Source organism: Lonchura striata, chromosome 2 (genome assembly GCF_050655825.1).
Source record: "Lonchura striata isolate lonStrDom1 chromosome 2, ASM5065582v1, whole genome shotgun sequence".
NCBI classification, from domain to species: Eukaryota; Metazoa; Chordata; class Aves; order Passeriformes; family Estrildidae; genus Lonchura; species Lonchura striata.
Window position 1 is genome coordinate 130363183 of NC_140704.1, and position 20642 is coordinate 130383824.

Consider the following 20642-nt stretch of genomic DNA (forward strand, 5'->3'; position numbering starts at 1 on the left):
GGCTGGCCATTGTGTAAGCATCAACTGTACTGGAACTACAGTAGGAACAAGAAACAGGAAGAAACCAGTTGGTAAAACACAATCATAGGCTGGCAGGAATTCCGTGACTATTTGTCACTCCTTCCAAAGAGGGGAAAAACAGTTGGTGGCAGACATTCAGTGCCATCAAGTACCCAGAAATATCTTCTTTCTCCATGCCAGGATACTCAGAGTTTTACTTCAATGTGGACCATGGCTATTTGGAGGGTCTGGTCCGAGGGTTCAAAGCTGGGATCTTGACAAGTGCGGACTATGTCAATTTAGCTCAGTGTGAGACACTAGAAGGTAAGTCTGATCATTTATTTTATTCAGGAGAAATACTGTTGCTTAGGTGTTTGAAGAAGGGAAGGTAAAAGACTGAACTACTGAGAGTTTATCTTAAACCCATAGACAATCCCGACGTCCTTTGAAGAACTGTTCTCGTATTTAAGTTAATAGGTTTCCATAGACTGTGATTTGTGTGCAGGCTGTAATTTGCTAAGCAATGCAGACAATGGGGCTTTTTTGTTTACTGATAAGGTTTAGAGATCTCATGCACAGAGTTTTTACGGAGATTGGCAACCTTCTCACAGATTTTAACCATGCTATAGAACAGTTCAGGTCTGGAACTTTCATACCATTTCAGCTGTATAAAACAGTTTCCAAAATCTTTTTAAAAGCTTGCTATTTGGCTCTGAGTTTCTCTATAAAATACATTATTTTAGTAATTTTTTACTTCCTGAGTTTTAGGGAAGTGGTGGAGACTCAGCTTACCAGGAACAGAAAACTAGACTCCTCAAAGATAAAACTTAGGGAAATAGGGAAAAAAAAAAAAAAAAAAAAGCTCTTTTCAAGGTTTTCAAGGTGACTTTGCCATAGTAATAAAGAGAACACACAGTAGTTACACAGTAGTTTCCAAAACAGCTTTCTGCTGTGGCCAAGACTGGTCACAGCCTGATGAAGACAGACTTGTACCAAAGAATCATATGACATACCTTTAGACACTTGACAGGAAAAAAACGCAACAGGAAGAAATCACCTTTCTAAAGGAACATAAAGCTCATTTTCTTGACTGCAAAGTGAAAGCTATGATTGTACACTCAATTTCTATAACTTGCAGTCTATTAGATCAATTTGGAAAAGGAAGAAGGAGAATGAATAAGCTCACTCTATTTTATGCTTTGGCTGATTTGTACATGCAGTAATGTGTTTGGAGTAAGAAAAAGGAAAGAATGATGATTCCTATATCCAACAGAGTTTTGAGGCTGTCTAAACGAAATAATAACATAAATCTGGGAAGATTGCTTGCCATTCATCTCTCAGATTAAAACAACTACATTTAAATAAATGCATGTAGATATTTACCTGTCTGCAGAATAAAGTTCTTCTTATAGTTAAAGAAGAGTTTATCAATACAGTCAATGGAACCTAGACACTACTGAACAGACCAAGTGTATGTGTCTCCTTCTGCTGATAACCTGGAGAGATGTACCAGCTCTCCACTAAATACAATGGCAGTTCACACAAAACAGATGTATACAATCATACTGAGAAATGAAATTTATTCCTTATGTCAGCTGGACAAAATCAACTGTTTCTTTACCCTGTTTGTTCCAGCATTTGTGATCTATGCAACCTACAGACTCTACAGAAAATACTGATATTGTATTTAATTTTCAAGTGAAAAATTCCTGCTGCATAAGTATACAGACTTCAAAAAAGGTAACAGCTTCAAACATCTATAAAAGACACAAAGGACAGTTTGGTAGAATAACTAAACTGTGTTGTCACTTCACTTCTCCCTGCAAATGAGCTCAATAAATGATGTCATCCAAAGCTTCATGAAGGAAGAAAATCCTGGTTGCTTCTGAATAAGAAGAAAAGATACAGTTAAAAACATATAAGCAAAAGGGATTTTTTTGGACCCTTCACAAAAGAATACTTTCTCACGTTAAGTTTAGAATAGGTAAAAAACCCTAAATTTTAAGTCATGCTATAAGGAAGTTATTTACCACCATGAGGTAGTTTTCAAATATTTCTAAGATATATAAACCTTTAATATTTTTAAGAGCATGCAGCAGATGGACAGGTAACAACAGAGATAAAAACCATTCCTAATTAAAATTTATAATAGGAAGAACAATTCATTTTATTTTCTAAACTTATTTTTTATAGTGTTCATTCAACTTTAAAATGCAAATAATTTCATCAATAGCAGCAGCAGCCTTCAGCATCCCTCCTACAAGCACATCTCTACTACCCACTGTCACTTCCCCTTTCTCTCTGTTCAATGGCATCTTTTTCACCACTGTAACTTTTTTCTACTTATTGTAGACAGCTAACAGATTCCCACCATTTACCTACCAAATGTATTATTTATAATGAAAATATAAGAAATATAAAAATAACGGATTTCTACATGATGCTAAACACACTTATTTCTCTGTGCATGTAGGATGCTGTAATACTGAACTTTCACCATGAGTGTACAGTGCATCAAACCCACAGACCCCTACCTAAAGTAAATTTCTAAAGTAAATTTCATACATTGTCTTTTATTTAAATTTGAAATATTCAGCACAAGGATCTGTGCTGTAGTGATGTGATGTTTGCTCAGTAGTGCCATCATGCCTCCACCTTAAAAGGCAATAAATTTACCCTATTCTGCATTCTGTGGCTTAGCACAACACCACAAAAATGACCTTAGCTAAAGACACTATAAATATGCTAAAACAAACAAACAGAAAACAAAAATCAAAACCACTCAAAGTAACCCATAAACGGAAGCAAAAAGATCTTTTAATTTCAAAGTGGTTTTGGTATCTCTAGAGAGGAAACCATAACATCACTACTGAAGAACCACAAGAAAAACTGTAGATTAGTGCTTTCCATCTGCTTGATAATCACAAAGTGTAAAAGCGAGATGGAAATTAAAAAAAACCTAACAGATACCACTGTGTCCTCTCGATTCAGGTCCATACAGACAGGAGGAGAGGCTTTCAGTCCCACTTTGACATCCTCTTTGGCTTGGTTGAACTATGATTTCCATGGAGCTACCTCATGGGCTGCTTGCTACTGGTTTGGCCCTATGGCATCATCTGTTTCAAGGGAATGAGGTTCCCAGAGCAACCTCACTGACAGTCTTGAAGTAGAATATGGGGGTGTGGGAGTGTGGAGGTGTTTAAATGCACTATTTTGTTCTTCTCTTGCTTTTTTCTGTGATAGAAAGACTTCTGCTCTGTAGAAAGGAGGCTAGGTCACAGAAGGACAAGCATCTCAACTCTCATCCCGACAGAATCACTGAAACAAGTTTACTTAACTTACCAGAGTCAGGGCCTGCCAGCACATGGTGGCTGTAATAACAGTGTTACCTGAAAGAAAACTGCACCTAGCTGGTTATTGTGAGGGGTCAGACAAATTACCATGAACTTGATGCCAAGAGACCAGGTTAACACTTTGTTAAAGTTCTCACAATATTTATTCTTTCTTTTTGATCAGGATCATTCCTGTCTTAACTGCATTCATCTTAAACTAGTCTCCCTCTGTGCATTAATTCCTTTTGGTCATACTTTAGTTGATTGTGTTTGTTTGCTGTTCAGTTGTGAGTAAACTCATATAATTATTTAAGGTCATACATAAGTTGTTCTCCTGCATGTAATTTAATTAAGAAATAGGCAATGCAGATGGATGACAATCAAAATGAATGGATGGCAGCTGAAATACAGGAATTTTCTTTCCTAGGGATCTTTAAGACAAAGGCCAGAGTCTTGTGTAGGTCTCCAAGAGACCCTGAGAAAAGGGCAGCTACCATCAATAAGAGGTTTTGGTGAACAGGAATGTCTGAGGCCCCTGTAATGCTCAGCCATCTACTCCTGCTTAGTCACCCAGTCATGGCACTAGTGCAAGCATCTGACAGCCATAGCAAAGAAAGAACTGCAATTTAGGTCAACCAGTGCAGTCTCTAAGCTGCACTGAACTCTGTCTTGATGTGAACTCTAATTATGACATTCCTGGTTGATATTATATGGTATTGGAGCTTGTGGATGATTGTTTTGGCCAAGACCATGAGATAGAGTTGAATATTTTTTCTTACCTTCAGTATGCATGTTGACATTTATTTATTCAATTAAATAAATCTATCTATAAAGCAGGCTGTGTGACTGTCAGGGTTATAAACCAAACATTCTTGGGTATAACATTTCCTCCATAGCTTTTGGGAGATGGGTGAGGCTACTTAATGAATTATAGATAATATTTTTCATGCCTTATATTAAGGCATGGTTTATGAATCCACTCAATCAGAGAACTGAGGAACAGTAACAAAATCTTATGAAACTACTCTTGATCAGCAGGTTTTTGTTTCTGTTCATCTTATGATGATGTTAATCACAATACAGAATGTTCAATACTTGGGGCTGATATTTACAGTCTGCTTTGTGCAGTTAACACCTGAAAAGTACTGTGTTTGAAAGGCATTTACGCAGTGTGGCTAAAGCAGATATCTGTGGTTTATCTGAAAAGAAATTGAGAAAAGTTGGAATTGAGCTCTGCATCTAATAAAGTAGTATTATCTAATCTGAGCATATGCCAAGTATTTTTATACTCTTTGCAACAAAAAAGGAGAAAAGTAGGAATGAACAATTTTCACAGGAAATGTATATGTAAAATCAAAATATTAATGAGCTTTTAAAAACTTGGTCTTACATAGACTAATTTCTGTGTATAACAGCATTTTTATTTATCTCAGTCTTGCTGACTTTTCCCTTTTTCTTCAATTGTGTTTCTTTTTTCATATTTGTATTCTCTTTCTCCTCTTCCTACATCAAAGTCAGTACTGAAACTATGACTTTTTCTAAGTGTGTTATGTGATTTGATATGGATTTGATGAATAGACTACATTTTGTGGATAAGGAACTGGCTGAGTGGTTGCATGGGGACAGTAGTGGGCAATGCTTCAAAGTCCAGACGGAGCTCAGTGCTGAGCAGCCCCTGCTCCTTTCTGGGACCAGGACCGTTTGATATCTTCATCAGTGACATAGACAGTGGGATTGAGGGCACTGTCAACAGGTTTGCAGGTGGCACCAAACTGAGTGGTGCATGTGACACCAAACTGAGTGAGTGGTGCAGTTGACACAACTGAGGGATGGGATGTCATTTAGAGGGACCCAGCAAAGCTGAAGTGAGCCCATGGGAATCTCACAAGAGTCAGTGAGGCCAAGGGTAAGGTCCTGCACCTGGGTTGGGCAATCTCTGGTATCAACACAGGCTGGGGCCTGAAAGAATTGAGAGCAGACCTCTGGAAAAGGACTTGGATGTCTACTACTCTTGGACAAAATGTCAGACGTGGGCTGAAAATGTGTGCTCACAGCCCAGAAAACCAACTGTATCCTGGTCTGCACCTAAAGCAAGGAGAGAAGTGGTTTTCCCCCTCTGCTCTGCCCTCCTGAAACCCCACCTGGAGCATTGTCCAGCTCCAGGGTCCCCAGCTCAGGAAGGAAGGACTTGGGCCTGTTGGAGTGAGTCCAGAGTAGGGCCACAGAGATGATCAGAGGGCTGGAACATCTCTCCTACGAGGAAAAGCTGAGACAGTTGGGACTGCTGAGCCTGGAGAAGGTTCCAGGAAGACTTTATTGCCAACTTTCAGTATCTGAAGGGAATTACAAGAAAGATAGAAACAAGCTTTTTAATAGGGTATGTAGCAATAGGACAAGGGGCAATGATTTCAAACTAAAAGAGAATACATTCAGACTAAATATAAGGAGAAAACATTTTAAAAGGAGAGCGGTTAAACACTGCAAGAGGTTGCCTAGAGAGGTTGGAAACATTCATGGCCAGATTGGACAGGACTGAGCAACCCTGAGGGACAGCCAACTTGCATAGAAGACTCTATGAAATAGTTTATCTCAGTAAGCTACAGTGCTAAATGTAGGAGTCTGCTTCACACTGTATGAGTTCTTTTGCCTTAAGTCTCAGTGTAGGCAGCCTTATTGCATACTAAGGAAGCATACACACTGGGAAATAGGCAAAAGTGGCTACTGTACTGATCAGTGCTTACCTTGCTAACTGCAAATTAACTTCCTTACAGGTACAACCTTCTTTCCATCAGTGGGAGTGTTGCTGTCCTTTTTCCTAATTATCAGTTCAGATTTCACATAGAAATCTAATTATTATAAATGCCCAAATCATATAACAGTGTCCCAAGCTATAATTTACAATAGTAGCTATAATTTACGATAGTTTTAATATAGCATTTGAGCACAATTATGCTCTGCAGTGGGACCTTTTCTAAAAGAAAACATTAAACTGTTTTGAACATCAAGAACTAATTCAAATGCTTGCTTATGCCTCCTGCTAAAAAATGGCTAGCAGAGAAAATTTGTCATATTAATTCTATGATATCCTGAAAGCTTCTTTTAACTTTGTGGTCAAAACAACTCATTCTTCCCCAGTCACCAGGGCTGAAAGCTCAAACAGAAAATGTCACAACGACCCAAGTTTCTGGAACAGCTTCTTAGAATTTGCTAGTGGCAGCCATAAATCAGAGAAAGCCAAACCAGAAATGATAAGAAAGTGTAAACTCTCCCCTTTCAAGTGCTCCACTGCAGAATCCATTTGGAGTCCAGAATGTGTGCTAGTCAAGATGTGTTCACTTCTTCAGGCAGCCTGATAACAAAAGATTATAATCTTACTTGAGATTTAGATGTTTCTTGGGATTATTTAAGATCTTACCAAAGTTAAAGGATTATTCCTATTAATACAGTTCATGAGAGTGCAGCAGACAAAACAACTGACACATTATAATGGTGCAAATCAGTAAAATCGAAACATTGAACAAACCTGATGAGGGAGTGACTAAGACAGTAGTGAGTAACAGCCTGTCTGGTATGTCTGAAAATGAAAGCTGATGGTTAAACTTCTGACAAAGGCATAAATTATTTGTTCTTTCCTACAGTATGAAGAAAGTCTTACTGGTAGAAGGCAGTACAAATTTACATCCATTTTGCATTTAGACTATATTAGATCCATGCAAAAAAATTTCCAATAGAGTATGATCAATTGCTTAATATAAAAATATATTAGAAATTAAAATTTTTAAAAAAATTTGTTGCAGACAATATGGCAGTTTATTTTCATGATCTTTCCTGAATTTGATTTCAGATCTGAAGTTACATCTACAGACTACAGACTATGGCAACTTCTTGGCTAACGAAACTGGCCCTCTCACTGTTTCCACCATCGATGAAAAACTGAAAACAAAACTACTCACAGAATTTCATTACTTTAGAAACCATGCTTTTGAACCACTTGCCACTTTTCTGAATTTTGTCACGTAAGTAATATTACCACATAGCTTACCGCATAGTAGTAAAATAGCTTACCACATATCTTATCACACAGAAAAAAGCAGTTAAATAGTGTAAATGCAATATACTGGAATTTCTACTAAGCTTTAAAAAAACATCAAAAATACTTTGATACTGCTACATTTACATACTTTGCTTGCTACTATAAATTCTGAAAATGTATGTGTGTATGAAGAGCTGTTGTCTTTACATCTAATTATTTTAAAGAACAGAAGCAGTTTTCTTTATGTGAACAGTGGCAGAAAAATTAATTAATTAAAAAATTGTTACAATTTTCAAACACTATGTCAGATAACTTGGAAAACTACATTGCGGGGGGGGTGTAATTAATGAAAAAAAAAATAATTTCATGAGGTACAGGGAAGTGATTTAATTCCTAGGCATGTGGCAAATTGTATGCCTTTTTTAAAGGGGAAAGACAACATATCGTACATCTGTCATAATTTTTATACTACTTGAACCAAATAAAAAACCAGGGAGACTTTATATGGCATATTGCAAGGTACTTGGAGCCAAGTAGCTTTATTTGAAAGCTTGGCTGCTGCTTGATGCTGGATGAAGAGAAAGCTCTGATCTCAATGCCATCATAAATAGATGAAACTTGCAAACAAGTGGCTTAAACAACTTTAAGAACAAGGATCTGCTTTATAACAGTATAACAACAAAGACTAGCAAAATACTAGCATGATATTTTACCTATTTACTCCCCTTGATCTTATACTTTTAATATATACTAACAAGGACAATTATCTGTTCAACTAAATTTCAAGGACCATTTTTATTATAACAGTAAAAAATAAAGTATCTTTTTTTCTTCTGGTCATGTGTAGCTGATCACTTTTAGGCTGATATATTAACAGGATGTTGAAGGCTGTCCTAGGACGCCTGTGGGCAAACAATGTTTACATTTTGTTTCAAGGACAGAAAAATGAAAGCATTAAGTTTTGGCAGTTCTTTTCTCACACTCATTGACATAAATGTATAGATGTGTATGCACAGTCTTTGCACATTGTTGTTTTTTTTTTAAGTAATGGGTACACTGGTTAAAGATATTTCACACAAATCATTGAACTACATTCCACCAGATCTTCAAGTCCTTGTCACATATTTTGGGTGAGAACATATTAATCCTGTATATTTCTAGCTGTGTTCTTAGTCAACAATGTGAACTCAAGACTGGCATTCAAGAGAATTTCCGAGTCACTGACAAGACTCTTCTCAGCCCCTTTGACACTAAAAGCAGTATAAAGCTGATAGAAAACTTCTACTCAAAAGAAAAAATTACATAATAGAGAAGAAATCTGTAAGAGCCTGTTTTTAGCTTCCTCATGGCAAGATGTTTAAAACTGAGTGAGAAGAAAACCTAAGATTGGACCATCTACATGAACTCCGCAGTTTTAGTGCCAAGATTCCCATGTATTTCTTTGTCCAGATGGCATATATGAAATAAAAAAATACCAACCTTGAAAAGTTGCTAGCTCAGGTGATTTGCTTTGGATACCACTCATTGTCACTTGTTACAGTGAATCTACATCTCTCACCTGTTATGTTTATTATAGTCATGTATCAGTACCACCTTCTTTAAAAGTGTACATTTTCTAAATTAGTAATTTCAGTCAGGTATCAATCAGGTTTAAAACTAGTGCTGTGTTATCTACTTGCTGTTTTAAAACTCTGTTGATCTTTGATGAGCTATTGATACAGAATGAACATACATTCTGATAATACTTCAGTATTATGGCTAATTTTCAAAAATGTTGGCTTTTTATTTTGTCAAGTGAAAGCTGATTATAAAAATAATTTATTTTTACTTTTTCTTTCCAATACAGATACAGCTATATGATTGACAACGTAATTCTTTTAATAACTGGCACATTACATCAGCGACCCATAGCTGAACTTGTTCCCAAGTGCCATCCATTGGGGAGCTTTGAGCAAATGGAAGCAGTCAGCATTGCCTCAAACCCTACTGAACTCTTCAATGCAATTTTGGTTGACACACCATTAGGTAAAAACATAGAATTATTTTTTTTTTTTTTTCTCAAAACTACTAATCCTGTGTTCTTTAGAACAGGATGTTTCCCACTGGATATTCTGTATTTTGGCAACACAAATCTTGAATTGTAGATCAAGAACATCTGAAGTGGTGTTCAGGACATATTCTATTAACATTTATTAGTAGTTTCTATATCCACCTTAGGTAGCAGATTCAGAAAAAACAAGAAGTGCAATGTATATATTTTCTATTCTAGTCACTGATTTAAAACATATATATTTTTATTTCAACACCTACATTGTATTAAAAAATATGTCTTCACTAAGGATCAAGCAGACAGATGCTAATAAATATTATATGTCGTGGTAGAACCCAGATTCTCTCTTGAGATTTGGGCATGGTTCAAATATAAAGAAAAGTCCTATTTTGAAGAACTAAATCTAAGAGCAAAGTGTAACGTTTGGGAATGTCACATTGTGAAATTAAGATGAAACTCTGCTCAGTGTGGTGCAGCAGCCAACATGAACAAAACCTAATAGCCTGTGAAGGGCACTGAGAATAAGACAGAACTGGATGTATTTGAATGTATATGAAACCATTATGTGCCCTCATCTTCAGTAGCGTGAGAGGTTTTGGGTTCTGCTTCTCAAAAAGGTGAGATAGATTGGCCTCAGAGAGAAAAAAATTCCCAACCAGCCACTTGCTCACCCCCTACTCTCAGCACAACGAAGGGGAGAAAAAAGGTGGAAAAAATAGATTGTGGGTTGAAATCACCCACAAAATACTGTTGAAGGCAAACCAGACTAAATCTGTGGGGAAATTAGCTTGATTTATTACTGATTTATATATGTATAACATAATTAATTACTGATTCAGATATATAAGGAAACAAACAGAAAATAATGAAACATTTAGGGGAAAACTTGGAGAAACTTGGAGAAAATGCCTTTCTTCCATCCTTTGCTGCTCTTTCATGCCAGGCTCCTCCTCTCTGTCCCCCTGTTATCCCTACAGGTTACACTGCATCCCTCCATTCAGGCAGGGCAGTCACAAAGAGCAGGGGGAGTTTAGAGCCATAGAATCATAGAATGGGTAGGAAGTGAGTTAAAAGATCATCTAGTTCCAACACCCCTGCCATGGGCAAGGACACCTTCCACTAGACCAGGTTGCTCAGAGCCCCTTCCAACCAGGCCTTGGATAATCCCAGGTGGGTCCCCTTCAGATACACCTGCTTGACTGAGGGGCTTGGCTGTGCCCTTGGTGGGTCCCAGCTGGAGCTGCCTGTGTCCAGCAGAGCCCAGTCCTGACTGTTCCTCTCAGAGACCACCCTGCAGCACACTGCCACCAGTGCCTGGGCACTGGTACACTGTACAGTGAAATCAGAGAAGGGACAGAACAGGACAGCTAAAATGAACAGTGCTGTCATGTGTAGACAGACTGAAAAGTCCAGACTGCAGTTGGGAGTGGACAAAGCTGATGAGAGATATCAACATGGTTTACAGATTCCTGAGAGCAGTGGTTTGTTCACAGTGAGTTATGAACTGCTGCTCACCAAATCCTTCAGAAGACCAAGTGCCAGCAGAAAAATAGTTTTAAAAGGTGAGCTAAACCACTGTTTTCACACAGCTGGTATTAAATTTCTTGAATTTTTTTTTTTTTTTTTTTTTTTTTTTTTTTTTTTTTTTTTTTTGCTAAACTAGTTCGTAAAAGAAGAGAGTGTTGTCAATTCTCTAAAGTCATCAGACAAATTTGTGGGCAATAGATCTATAAGGAGATACTGAAGGGAAGGGAACACTCAGAGCTATACTTCTTGATATTCTCCATTCAAGCTCTGGGTGCTGGAAAAGTAGGAAGGGATAAGACCACAAAATATGGCCAGGCTCACATCCTTTCTGTAAATACCATCTTCCATTGCCACTGCTTGGGAAAACACTTCTTCATATGGTACTGCTCTGCCCCACTGGGCTAGCTCAGGAACAGTAAAATACACACATTGGTTATGAATATCATATTTTTATATGGTCCAGCTGCACAAGTGAAATTCATCCACTGCCTCCCTGCTCAAAAGCTTGCTCTTTAGCTAGTTCTGCAGAGGACCAATAACCACAGGTGGTCAAGGACAAAGCATGTGCCCTTTATCAGCTGCGACCTGTTGTCTTTCCCACACTACATGTGCAAAGAAGAAAAGGGAAAAGAGGAAAGAGGATGCTCCTTAACAATTGCAGAATACTCACATGATTTCAGACAAAAATTATTTTTTATGTTCCTTACTAGAAAATCTCCATAATATCCAAACTATAAACTTTAGAGAAGATTAGTATTTTCATTAGCATTCCCATTTGATTCTCTCTGGAGACATGGGCTCTGGCTGCAGCACTGATTGATTCCCCTCACTGCAGATTCTCATTAAAAAGGAGGGGATAGGAGGATAAGGGGAAAATCAAGCGGATTTTTCTTCCTCTCTATTATATCACCCTTTCTTGTACAACAGAACCCTTGGATCCTTGCTCACACACTGGTGAGCAATAGACAGGAGATGTATATTATCAGCATGCAGATTTACACTGCTATGTTATAAACTCTGCTTTCAGCTGCTTTTTTTCAAGACTGCCTGTCTGAAAATGACCTTGATGAAATGAACATCGAAATAATGCGCAACAAACTGTACAAGGCAAGTCTTTTCACCAAAATTATAATATTTGGGGTTTATCAAATGTCTCAGGAAAGCAGGTCAGTATCATTAACCCTGTTTTATGGATGGGGAAACAGAAATATGGTGATATAAAGCAAGCTGTCTAAGGTCATCTGGTTGATTTCAAGTCCTGAAATGAAACACAGCTGCTTCCATTTCTACTCCATTGTTTGGGGACTTTTCAAATTTTAGGTCTGCATCCAAATTCTAATTTAATACTTCATTAATGAAAATGCTCTAGATGGCAGGCTAATATCTAGATCCAGATTTGTTTATGAGTAACTCAGCCACCAAATGCCAGAGAACTTTTAGCTCCTCAGTGAGGAGACTGGTTTTGGCTAACATCTATCTTTATTTCTATAAGGAAGATGAGGTTTGAAAGGGTCTAATGGTTTTGAGTCTAGCTAACATGATTTTTACTTAGGGATTTAGTATAATTTTCTTCCTTTAAAAATAATTTTTTGCATTGTTACAGCACAGTGCTGCAAGGATATGCATCTAACATGGGCCTTGCATTTTCAAAGTACTTTACAACTCTTGGCACACAGGTCACTACTCTTACAGTGGTCTCTTTAAGGGCTATACATACTCCAATCCATTTCTCCATCTTTCTTTTACAGTGAATTCCCCAGATTGCAGGAAGTATTTTTAAAGTGATCCGATTGCACTAGGAGAAAAGAAAATAAAATTCTGTTTGTCTTACAAATTATATTTTTAAATTCCAAAGCCAATTTTTAATGCTTAAAGCATTCACTAATTCTCTCATTCATTACAACATCAATTATGCCTACATATATTAATTTTTTAATGTATTTTAATTCTTTCACAGCACTACTATACTACACACTTTTTCCAATTTAGTAACATACATATTTGATTTCTATATCCTGTGAGGATGTCCATATATTAACACTTATCAAATCTATTTTTTTTCTTCTTGCTCATCTAAGTATTAGGACTATTCTACAAACACTAATAAATTATTAATAGATAATTTCTCCTTTACTTCAGCTGTCAATGTGATCAATTGCTTCTGCTCTATCAGATACCACTATATAGAACCTAATGCATAATTCTGTGCAGTAGATCCCCCTTGAGATGAATCTACTTAAAATTCACTTAATTGCATAGTTAGCGACAGCTCCTAACAAGATTGTGTGAAGTTGTAGCAAATGCATTTTAACATAAATGTTCTCTAATGCAGTATTTTGGGAGATTGAGAAGCAGGTAGAACAGCATACAGCATCTTGGATATATTTCATGTCCTTCCTGTACAGGTATTTTAAAATGGGTGAAGATGCCAGAATCCTTAATAGACCAGAGGACTCTGCAGGCCAGTATTACAGAAGCTTTGTCTGCTGTTCTGTCCTAATCCAGGGTTTAGGGTAGAGCAGTAGGGATTAGTTTGTGTATCCTCATCCTGCTGGCCCAACAGCCGTGGCATATGCCCAAATCCCCTCCTCCACACACTATAAATGAAGAGTTTCCTTTAGCCATCTGCTTATTATGCAGTGGGAGCTCAACGGAGCTCAAAAAGTTCCTTCTTTAGAGAGCAAGTAAAACATAATATTTTTCTTATTACAATTTTTGGAAACATTTGATCTCAAATTGTAAAAACAAGACATTTGCATTTGAATATTTCAACTTTCATCTGAACTAAGTAATTAAGCACATACTTAAAATTTAAATTCATAGGTAGAATTATCAAAGTTAATGGAAGTATTTAAAAATTAGATTCATGGCTATGTGCAATCCCGGTCCAGGTCTTAAGCAGCATTTAAAATATTTCTCTTCTTCTTTCATGTAGTCTTACCTTGAGGCATTTTATAAGTTTTGTGAAAAACAAGGTGGTACTACAGCAGAAATAATGAGACCTATTCTTGAGGTAAGAAAAATTCAATCTTTATCCATTAAAGTACTCCACAATGTTTTCATAATTATCTCACTTTGTTCTTCCTGTTCAATTTCTCTCAATTTGCAAAGGTAACTGTGAAATGTTTGCTTCTCCTCTAAATATACCTGTTTTTTCTAAGATGTAATGAATAGTGTATTCAAAGATGACTTTTACCTTTTGACTAGAAAAGCAGCTAGACCATTACTTAGGAGGAGCCAGTCTCAGTTAATATTTTTCTGTATCAGAGAGCAGAAAAGAAGAAATAGTTCACTAATCACAACTTGTTGCCCTTTAACATTTCTCTCCACTATGTAGAAAAGCCAAAAATGTTGATTATTGATTTTGGGATAGCTAAAGCCTGGCATTACTGTCTATTTACTAATCAATAATCTTCAAGCTTCATGGCACTGATATGTTTGTTTACTTTCCTATTAAAATTAGTGATTGAGGTTAGAGTTGAGTGACCTTTGGAATTAGTGTCATATAAAAATAGAACATTCTGTGTTATATTTTTACCTCAACTAAGCAAAGTTTAATATTTTTTTCCATGGCATACAAAGTTCCTAATGTCCTTCCCCCAAAGCATACATGCATCTGTGAATGATATTTTTGTCTCTGTTTTTTTTAATAAAAGATACAGAAATTTCTAAAATTGAATTCTCAGCATTCAGGTCCCATTTTCTTTTTTTGCTCACTTAGTCTATCACAATTCTTTGCAGAGGCTGACAGTCAGACCACCCATTTGCTTCCAGGAGTCTTTTTTTCTGGATAATCAATTTTACACCCTGGAAACCAAAAAAAATTCACTGATGAGGTCTGATGACATCATACTGAAAGTTTGCATTTAGAAGAGAGATAATAACCCTGGGAGCTCATTAATGAGGGAAGAATGTGTCTGAATTACATTTAACAAAATAATGTCCTAAAAGGGATTGCAATTTCCTATTTTCATTAAGCAGGTCACAATGTTTTAATTTATGCTCTAAACAAAATGCTCTTAATCAAGTTAAATTGAATAGAAAATAAGTATTTTGACTTTTCTTAAAAATAAAAATCAAGAGATTGTCTGGCATAGTTGATTCAGATTTTTCAGAAAGTTTGTTTTTAAACATAAATTCCTGCTCAGTGCACATTACTTACTAACATCAGTTAAAGCATGTGGTAAAACTCTCTTTATATCAGTGGTAACAATTTAGCCTATGATAAGCTTCTTTAAAATCCCTATCTAATGCCAATCATTCAGGAAGCTAAACTTTTCTATAGAAGATTTCCTTTTCTATAACATTTTATTAACCTGAAGAGACACACAGAACAGGCTGCTAATGGTTGGAGTCACAAAAAACTCACAAGTTTAATTATTGAAAAGAATACTTGCTATTTATTTTGTAATCTTATATGTAAAACTACCAACCTGACCCTACAGATGAGGCTGAGGTATTTATCTCCCCAGCTCCTTGACCACCACATGTGCCAAATTTCCTTATTAAGAGTACTGATGATCTCTTTTCCACCATGGACAGCAAATGCTGCTTGTTTAGCCCTGAATCTGGCAGGAAACTGAAGGACTGCACTGCAGCTAAAGTTCTGTCTGCTAGCATGGCCCCGTGCTAAATTCTGAACCACATGCAAACATGCACTAAGGAAATGGAATCAATCATCCCCTGATTCCACCTCTACCCGCAGCAATCAGATGGACTTTCACTAAGTAATTGCCTCATGGCCTTATTCACTGTAGAGACCCTCATGTGACAATAATTTGATTAATTGAGAGGTCTGAGTGGATGGGAGTTACTGTGAAAATTTTCTCAAACTGGAAGCCATCAGAAGCACAGCCCACACCTGCTACCATTAGTTGCAATTGCTTCTAATGTTTTTTATCAACAAAATATTACACATCTAACACCTAGATTCTATGTGGCTTTAACAAGTTGAAAAAAGAAAGCATTTGTCTTTCTAAAATTGTTTCAGTAGGTCTAATAGGCTTATTTTATCAATTAAGGAAGTGAAGTTTGGCCCTGTTATTCATTAGCTACAAATCCTTTCAAGCACGCTTATTTTCTTCTCATTGCTTCTTTACTATTTACTCCTTCTCCTTACTTAGAAGTCAGCACCAGCAGGTAGCAAGTTCCTGTTATTTTGCGTTCCCATACACAAGAGTAGATGAGAATACGTGTTTACTGGCTAAAGTGGCAGATTAGTGTTGCAAATGCAGCCTTATTATTCAAATGAAAAGAGCACCTCTCTCTTGAACTAGCTCAAATATTCACAGCATAAGAAATTTTGTAAGCTGTCTAAAATGTGTGTATACTATATATACACTTGGGAAGATTTTCCCTGTGTAATCCCTGCAATCAGCAAGGGCTCTGCTGTTCTTAAAACATGAAAGTAAGGAATAAAGGAAAAAATTAGAACCACAGTCAATTTAGATCTCCAGACAGAAGAAATGATTTTTTTTTATTTACTACTGCAATTTTAAGTCATACCGTAAGAATGATAAGTGAAATTTTGCCTTGTGAAAATAAGAACCCAAGGGCTCAACATTGGATTGCCTTTCAGACTGCTTCTGCAGTAAAAATACAGATACTACAGGCATCTAAACCTGATAGAAGAAATATAGCCTTTGATTCTATGTATTAAAAATTAACTGTTATTTAAATCACTTAAAACTTTAACTTGGCAAGTAAGCAGCTCCCTCCTCCTTGTCAAAGTATCATTTAAAATATGTGTATTGAGAAACTACACTTTTTTTAGGATTTTCCTTCAACTTTGACTATCAACAGCACTTTGAGTTATGGGCAGTACTATTGATTCTTGGCCCTTTCCTTTGTTAGTTTTATTTATAAGATCATTATTTCATAATCTTATGCATGCGGGTGTGAAGACATTTTTTCTTGTCAACATCTGGGTAAATAAGGAAGGAAATAAAGAAGCAGCAGAAATTATATTTTTAGAACAAAAAATATAAATAACAAAAAATCACTGAATAAAAGCTGTAGTTTCAAAATCTTGTTTGATTTTCTAGTTAGAATTTAATGCATATTTGCAAAGAAGAATTTGCAATTTCAAAAATAAGGTATGTTTCCAATGCTCTCAAATTGACTTCTTAAAAAAAATAAATTTCCATAGTTTGACTTACTAAAAAAAAACCCTAATTTAGAATGAGATGTCTAATGGCACCTCTTTATTCTTTGTTTTGCATATTAAGTTTGAGGCAGACAGACGGGCTTTTATCATCACCATTAATTCTTTTGGCACTGAGCTGAGTAAAGATGACCGAGAGAAGCTGTATCCAACTTGTGGAAAACTTTATCCAGAAGGCTTACACCTGTTGGCCAATGCAGATGACTACGAGCAAGTGAAGCGTGTTGCAGAATATTATGCAGTATGTAAACTAATTTGTTAAAGCAAAAAGCCAATATAAAAATAGCTAATTAACATGGCCTGACATCAGCAAAATTTTTAAGAGTATACATGTAAGTTAAAAGAATTTTCAAGAGGAAAAAACTCAGCAGAGGTACTAAAGTTCCCATAAAAAAGTGTATGGGATCAAAGACTTTTGATATGAAGAGATAAGATTAAGATAAGACATTATTACATTACTGCAGTACAAAGTTCCTCTTACAAGGATGTTTAAGTAAGAGCAAATCACATCTAGTAAATAAAACTCTTCCTACTCCATTCACTCTCCCCAAATTGAGTTTCACTTCATTTCTTCTGCCTCCAAGATTTTGGAGCACAGCCATACAGCATTTTAAACTCAGCTGATCAAACAATTAATGTCATTGATTAGTAAAACCTGATTTATTGCCAGTATACCCTAAAAATTCCCTTCTGAAATGTTTTCTCTAAATCACTAATTGATTCAAAGAAGTAGATGAAAATGTGAATATTGATGCAAATAGTGCTTTTATTAAAGATTAGTTAATCTGCAACACTTGATCTATGAATTAATAGATCAAGTGTTCTAGATTAACTAATCTCTTGTATGCTGTTGCACTCTGTCTAATTATAATATTTAAACTACCTCTAAGCAGGTACACAAAAAATGTCTGGTCTATTTATTTTTCCACAAAAAAAAAAAAACTCACAAAGGTGGAGCTGTGCATCTGCTCCTATGCATAAGCATAACATTTTAACCAAAAGTTATCATGTCAGTGAGGTATGGAGCAAGACTGTTCATGACATGGTGGGTTATTTAGATGAATTTTGGAACCATTGTTGTAGACCTCTACTACACTCCTACATTAAGGGAAAAACAAACCACACACACACGGAATGAAATTACACAGAAACATAACACCTAAGAAATCAAATCAAATATATCTGCATGGAATATTCCAGGATGAAAAATCAGATTAATGGATTTGGATACAATATTAATGCAAGTAAAGCAAATCCAGCTGACTACTAGAAATACAAAGGAGCAGCCTTTGATGATCAGAGTTCAGTATTTTGATGATCAGAGTTCAGTATTTTGGCTCCATTTAGAGCTCTGGTTCTGAGGGATACTATTTGCACAAGAAATTTAGTGCTCTCTGCCCAAAGGAGTGAAAGGTCACATGTCATCCCACAATAAGCCTCTTTTAGTGCCTTCAGTAAATTACTTGAAATTGTTGGAAATTATGATAAGAAATACAAGAACAAATCTGATTTTTCTTTCTTTTGCTGATTATATGCTTTTAACTTTTGATTTATGTAGAATTGTAATCTATACAGGAGGTATTCTATACAGAAAGATTACTTAACAAAGATTAATTTATGAAGTAATGTAAAGTGTCTATGTCTGTGCTGCACAGAATGCAAAAGTACCTTATTTCCATGAAGTGGTTGTCTGTACTTTTAGGAATACAAGGCTGTGTTTGAAGGTGTAGGGAGTGGCACTGGAGAAAAGACACTGGAAGATGCATTTTTTGAACATGAGGTAAAACTTCTAGCCTTAAAATACAAAAATGAATGCTACTCACATGGAATAAGAATTAAAACAAGAATGAGGTACCAGGCTTTTGATTCTACTGTGCTGCTTCCTATTCAAGAACATAGATTTTTGATGGCTGTCAACATTTGGCTAAATCAAAATAGAAGAATTTACCTTTTTATGTAAAATTAATCCTGTATCATTCTTCTGAAGACTCTTTACAGAGCTATCAATCCTATCCAAAAAGCTATCTCTTAAACACCATTTAATTAAATTTCTTTTGAGTAATCTACTAAAGTATTTCACCACTGTCTTTTATTTCCTGTAAAATTGCTGTAGTCTATTACCAAAATTATTCCACAGATGACATTTCAATTAGAGTGATACTCAAGAGATTGTTAAATATAATCATGGTTACAAAGCTGCAAGACATCTTGAACATAAAAGCTACCATATAAAAATCACATTTACCTTCCTTGATGTTTTATCATAACACTTGTTTCATCTTTTCTACAGGTAAAGCTGAATGTGCTTGCATTCAATAACCAGTTTCATTTCGGAGTATTTTATGCCTATGTGAAGTTAAAGGAACAAGAATGCAGGAATATTGTATGGATTGCTGAATGCATTTCTCAGAGACACAGAACCAAAATTAACAACTACATTCCAATTTTCTAAATCTGAGAATCTATGATGCTTGAAAAGATACATAGAAAAGAAGAAAAATTTATTTCAAAAATTAACTCTTATCAGATGTACTAAATTTTATTAATGAGCCTCCTTACATACATCACCATAGGAAAAAAGTAATGTAATTAGAGATACAAGTACTTCATAAGGAAATACTAATGGGTTTATTCACAAATTTGTTGGTAGATTTGTGCCTATTTTAATTTAATTGATCAATAAAAACCTCCTGTAATGTCTTACATATATACTCTTTCTCTTTTGTGGAACCAAGATTTGTATCAACAACATTTGAAAAGATCTTTAATGGCTTTTGCTTTTAATTAATGTTTTTCTCAAAGGGCCAATTAAACCACTACTTCTATCTCATAGGGTCTTTCTCATGGCATACAGATTGTATGAAGGACTTAATACACAAATAAGAGAGAAACTCTGCGATTGCCCTTAACAAGTCTGAAGGGGAAGCTTCTTGATCTTAACTGGGATTCTTTTCTGCAACTAATGTAAATAAGTAACTTCAGTATCATTAAAATGTTTCTATTTCTTCCTTTATGGTCAAATGAGGAGCACCCTAAGTGTCAAACAATGGGGGGACTAGATCAGTCTAGTCCACAACAAAAAAAATATCCCCTCCCAACACACCAAAGAATTCTCTTTATGTATGCACTAGAGAAGATTATGAAACATGAATGAAAATGCCAACCAAGTCTGTATCAGTTTTACATCAGACACAAACAACACCAGCTCTGAGATATTTGAGGACCTGGCTAGGATCAGTAACTAAAAATAGAGGGAACAGTTGAAGCCAGATTGTAGCAGGACAAGATTAATTCTGCCAAAGAAAAAGGGAAGATTTTGAAAGCTTTATTGAGTTTCTGCCTTCCTACTCTATTCGAAGTATTTGCCATTTTATCTTTCAAACAGGTCATACCTTGATTTTCTGCATGACTTCCCAGTTTCATGCTGCACAACAGCAAATCTCACTCTTCAGCTGGCTGTTCCTCCAGTAAGTATGATACAGAAATACAGTCAATTTCCTGCTGAGTGGACAAAAAAAAAAAAAAAATCTGATGTCA

The 20642-nt window shown here is 35.9% G+C and overlaps 1 protein-coding gene and 1 long non-coding RNA gene across 3 annotated transcripts in view; one reads left to right on the plus strand and one right to left on the minus strand.

Annotated features, from left to right (window-relative positions):
• ATP6V0D2 (ATPase H+ transporting V0 subunit d2) lies at positions 1–19814 on the plus strand. 2 transcript variants are annotated; one of them, XM_021543271.4, is made up of 8 exons: positions 4–324; positions 7177–7348; positions 9212–9390; positions 11970–12049; positions 13878–13955; positions 17170–17346; positions 18808–18885; positions 19396–19814. In XM_021543271.4, the coding sequence occupies exons 1-8, from the start codon at positions 195–197 to the stop codon at positions 19555–19557; spliced, it is 1056 nt and encodes a 351-aa protein (XP_021398946.1). In that variant the 5' UTR covers positions 4–194; the 3' UTR covers positions 19558–19814. The 2 variants fall into 2 exon arrangements, with proteins under 2 accessions (XP_085428432.1, XP_021398946.1); XM_085572306.1 differs by lacking the exon at positions 18808–18885 and having other exon boundaries at positions 1–324.
• Positions 9209–20642, minus strand: part of LOC146768422 (uncharacterized) — a 20291-nt gene continuing 8857 nt past the window's right edge. Inside the window, exon 2 of the long non-coding RNA XR_014952967.1 lies at positions 9209–20606. This is a non-coding gene — a long non-coding RNA (uncharacterized LOC146768422). The remainder of the gene's footprint in view (positions 20607–20642) is intronic.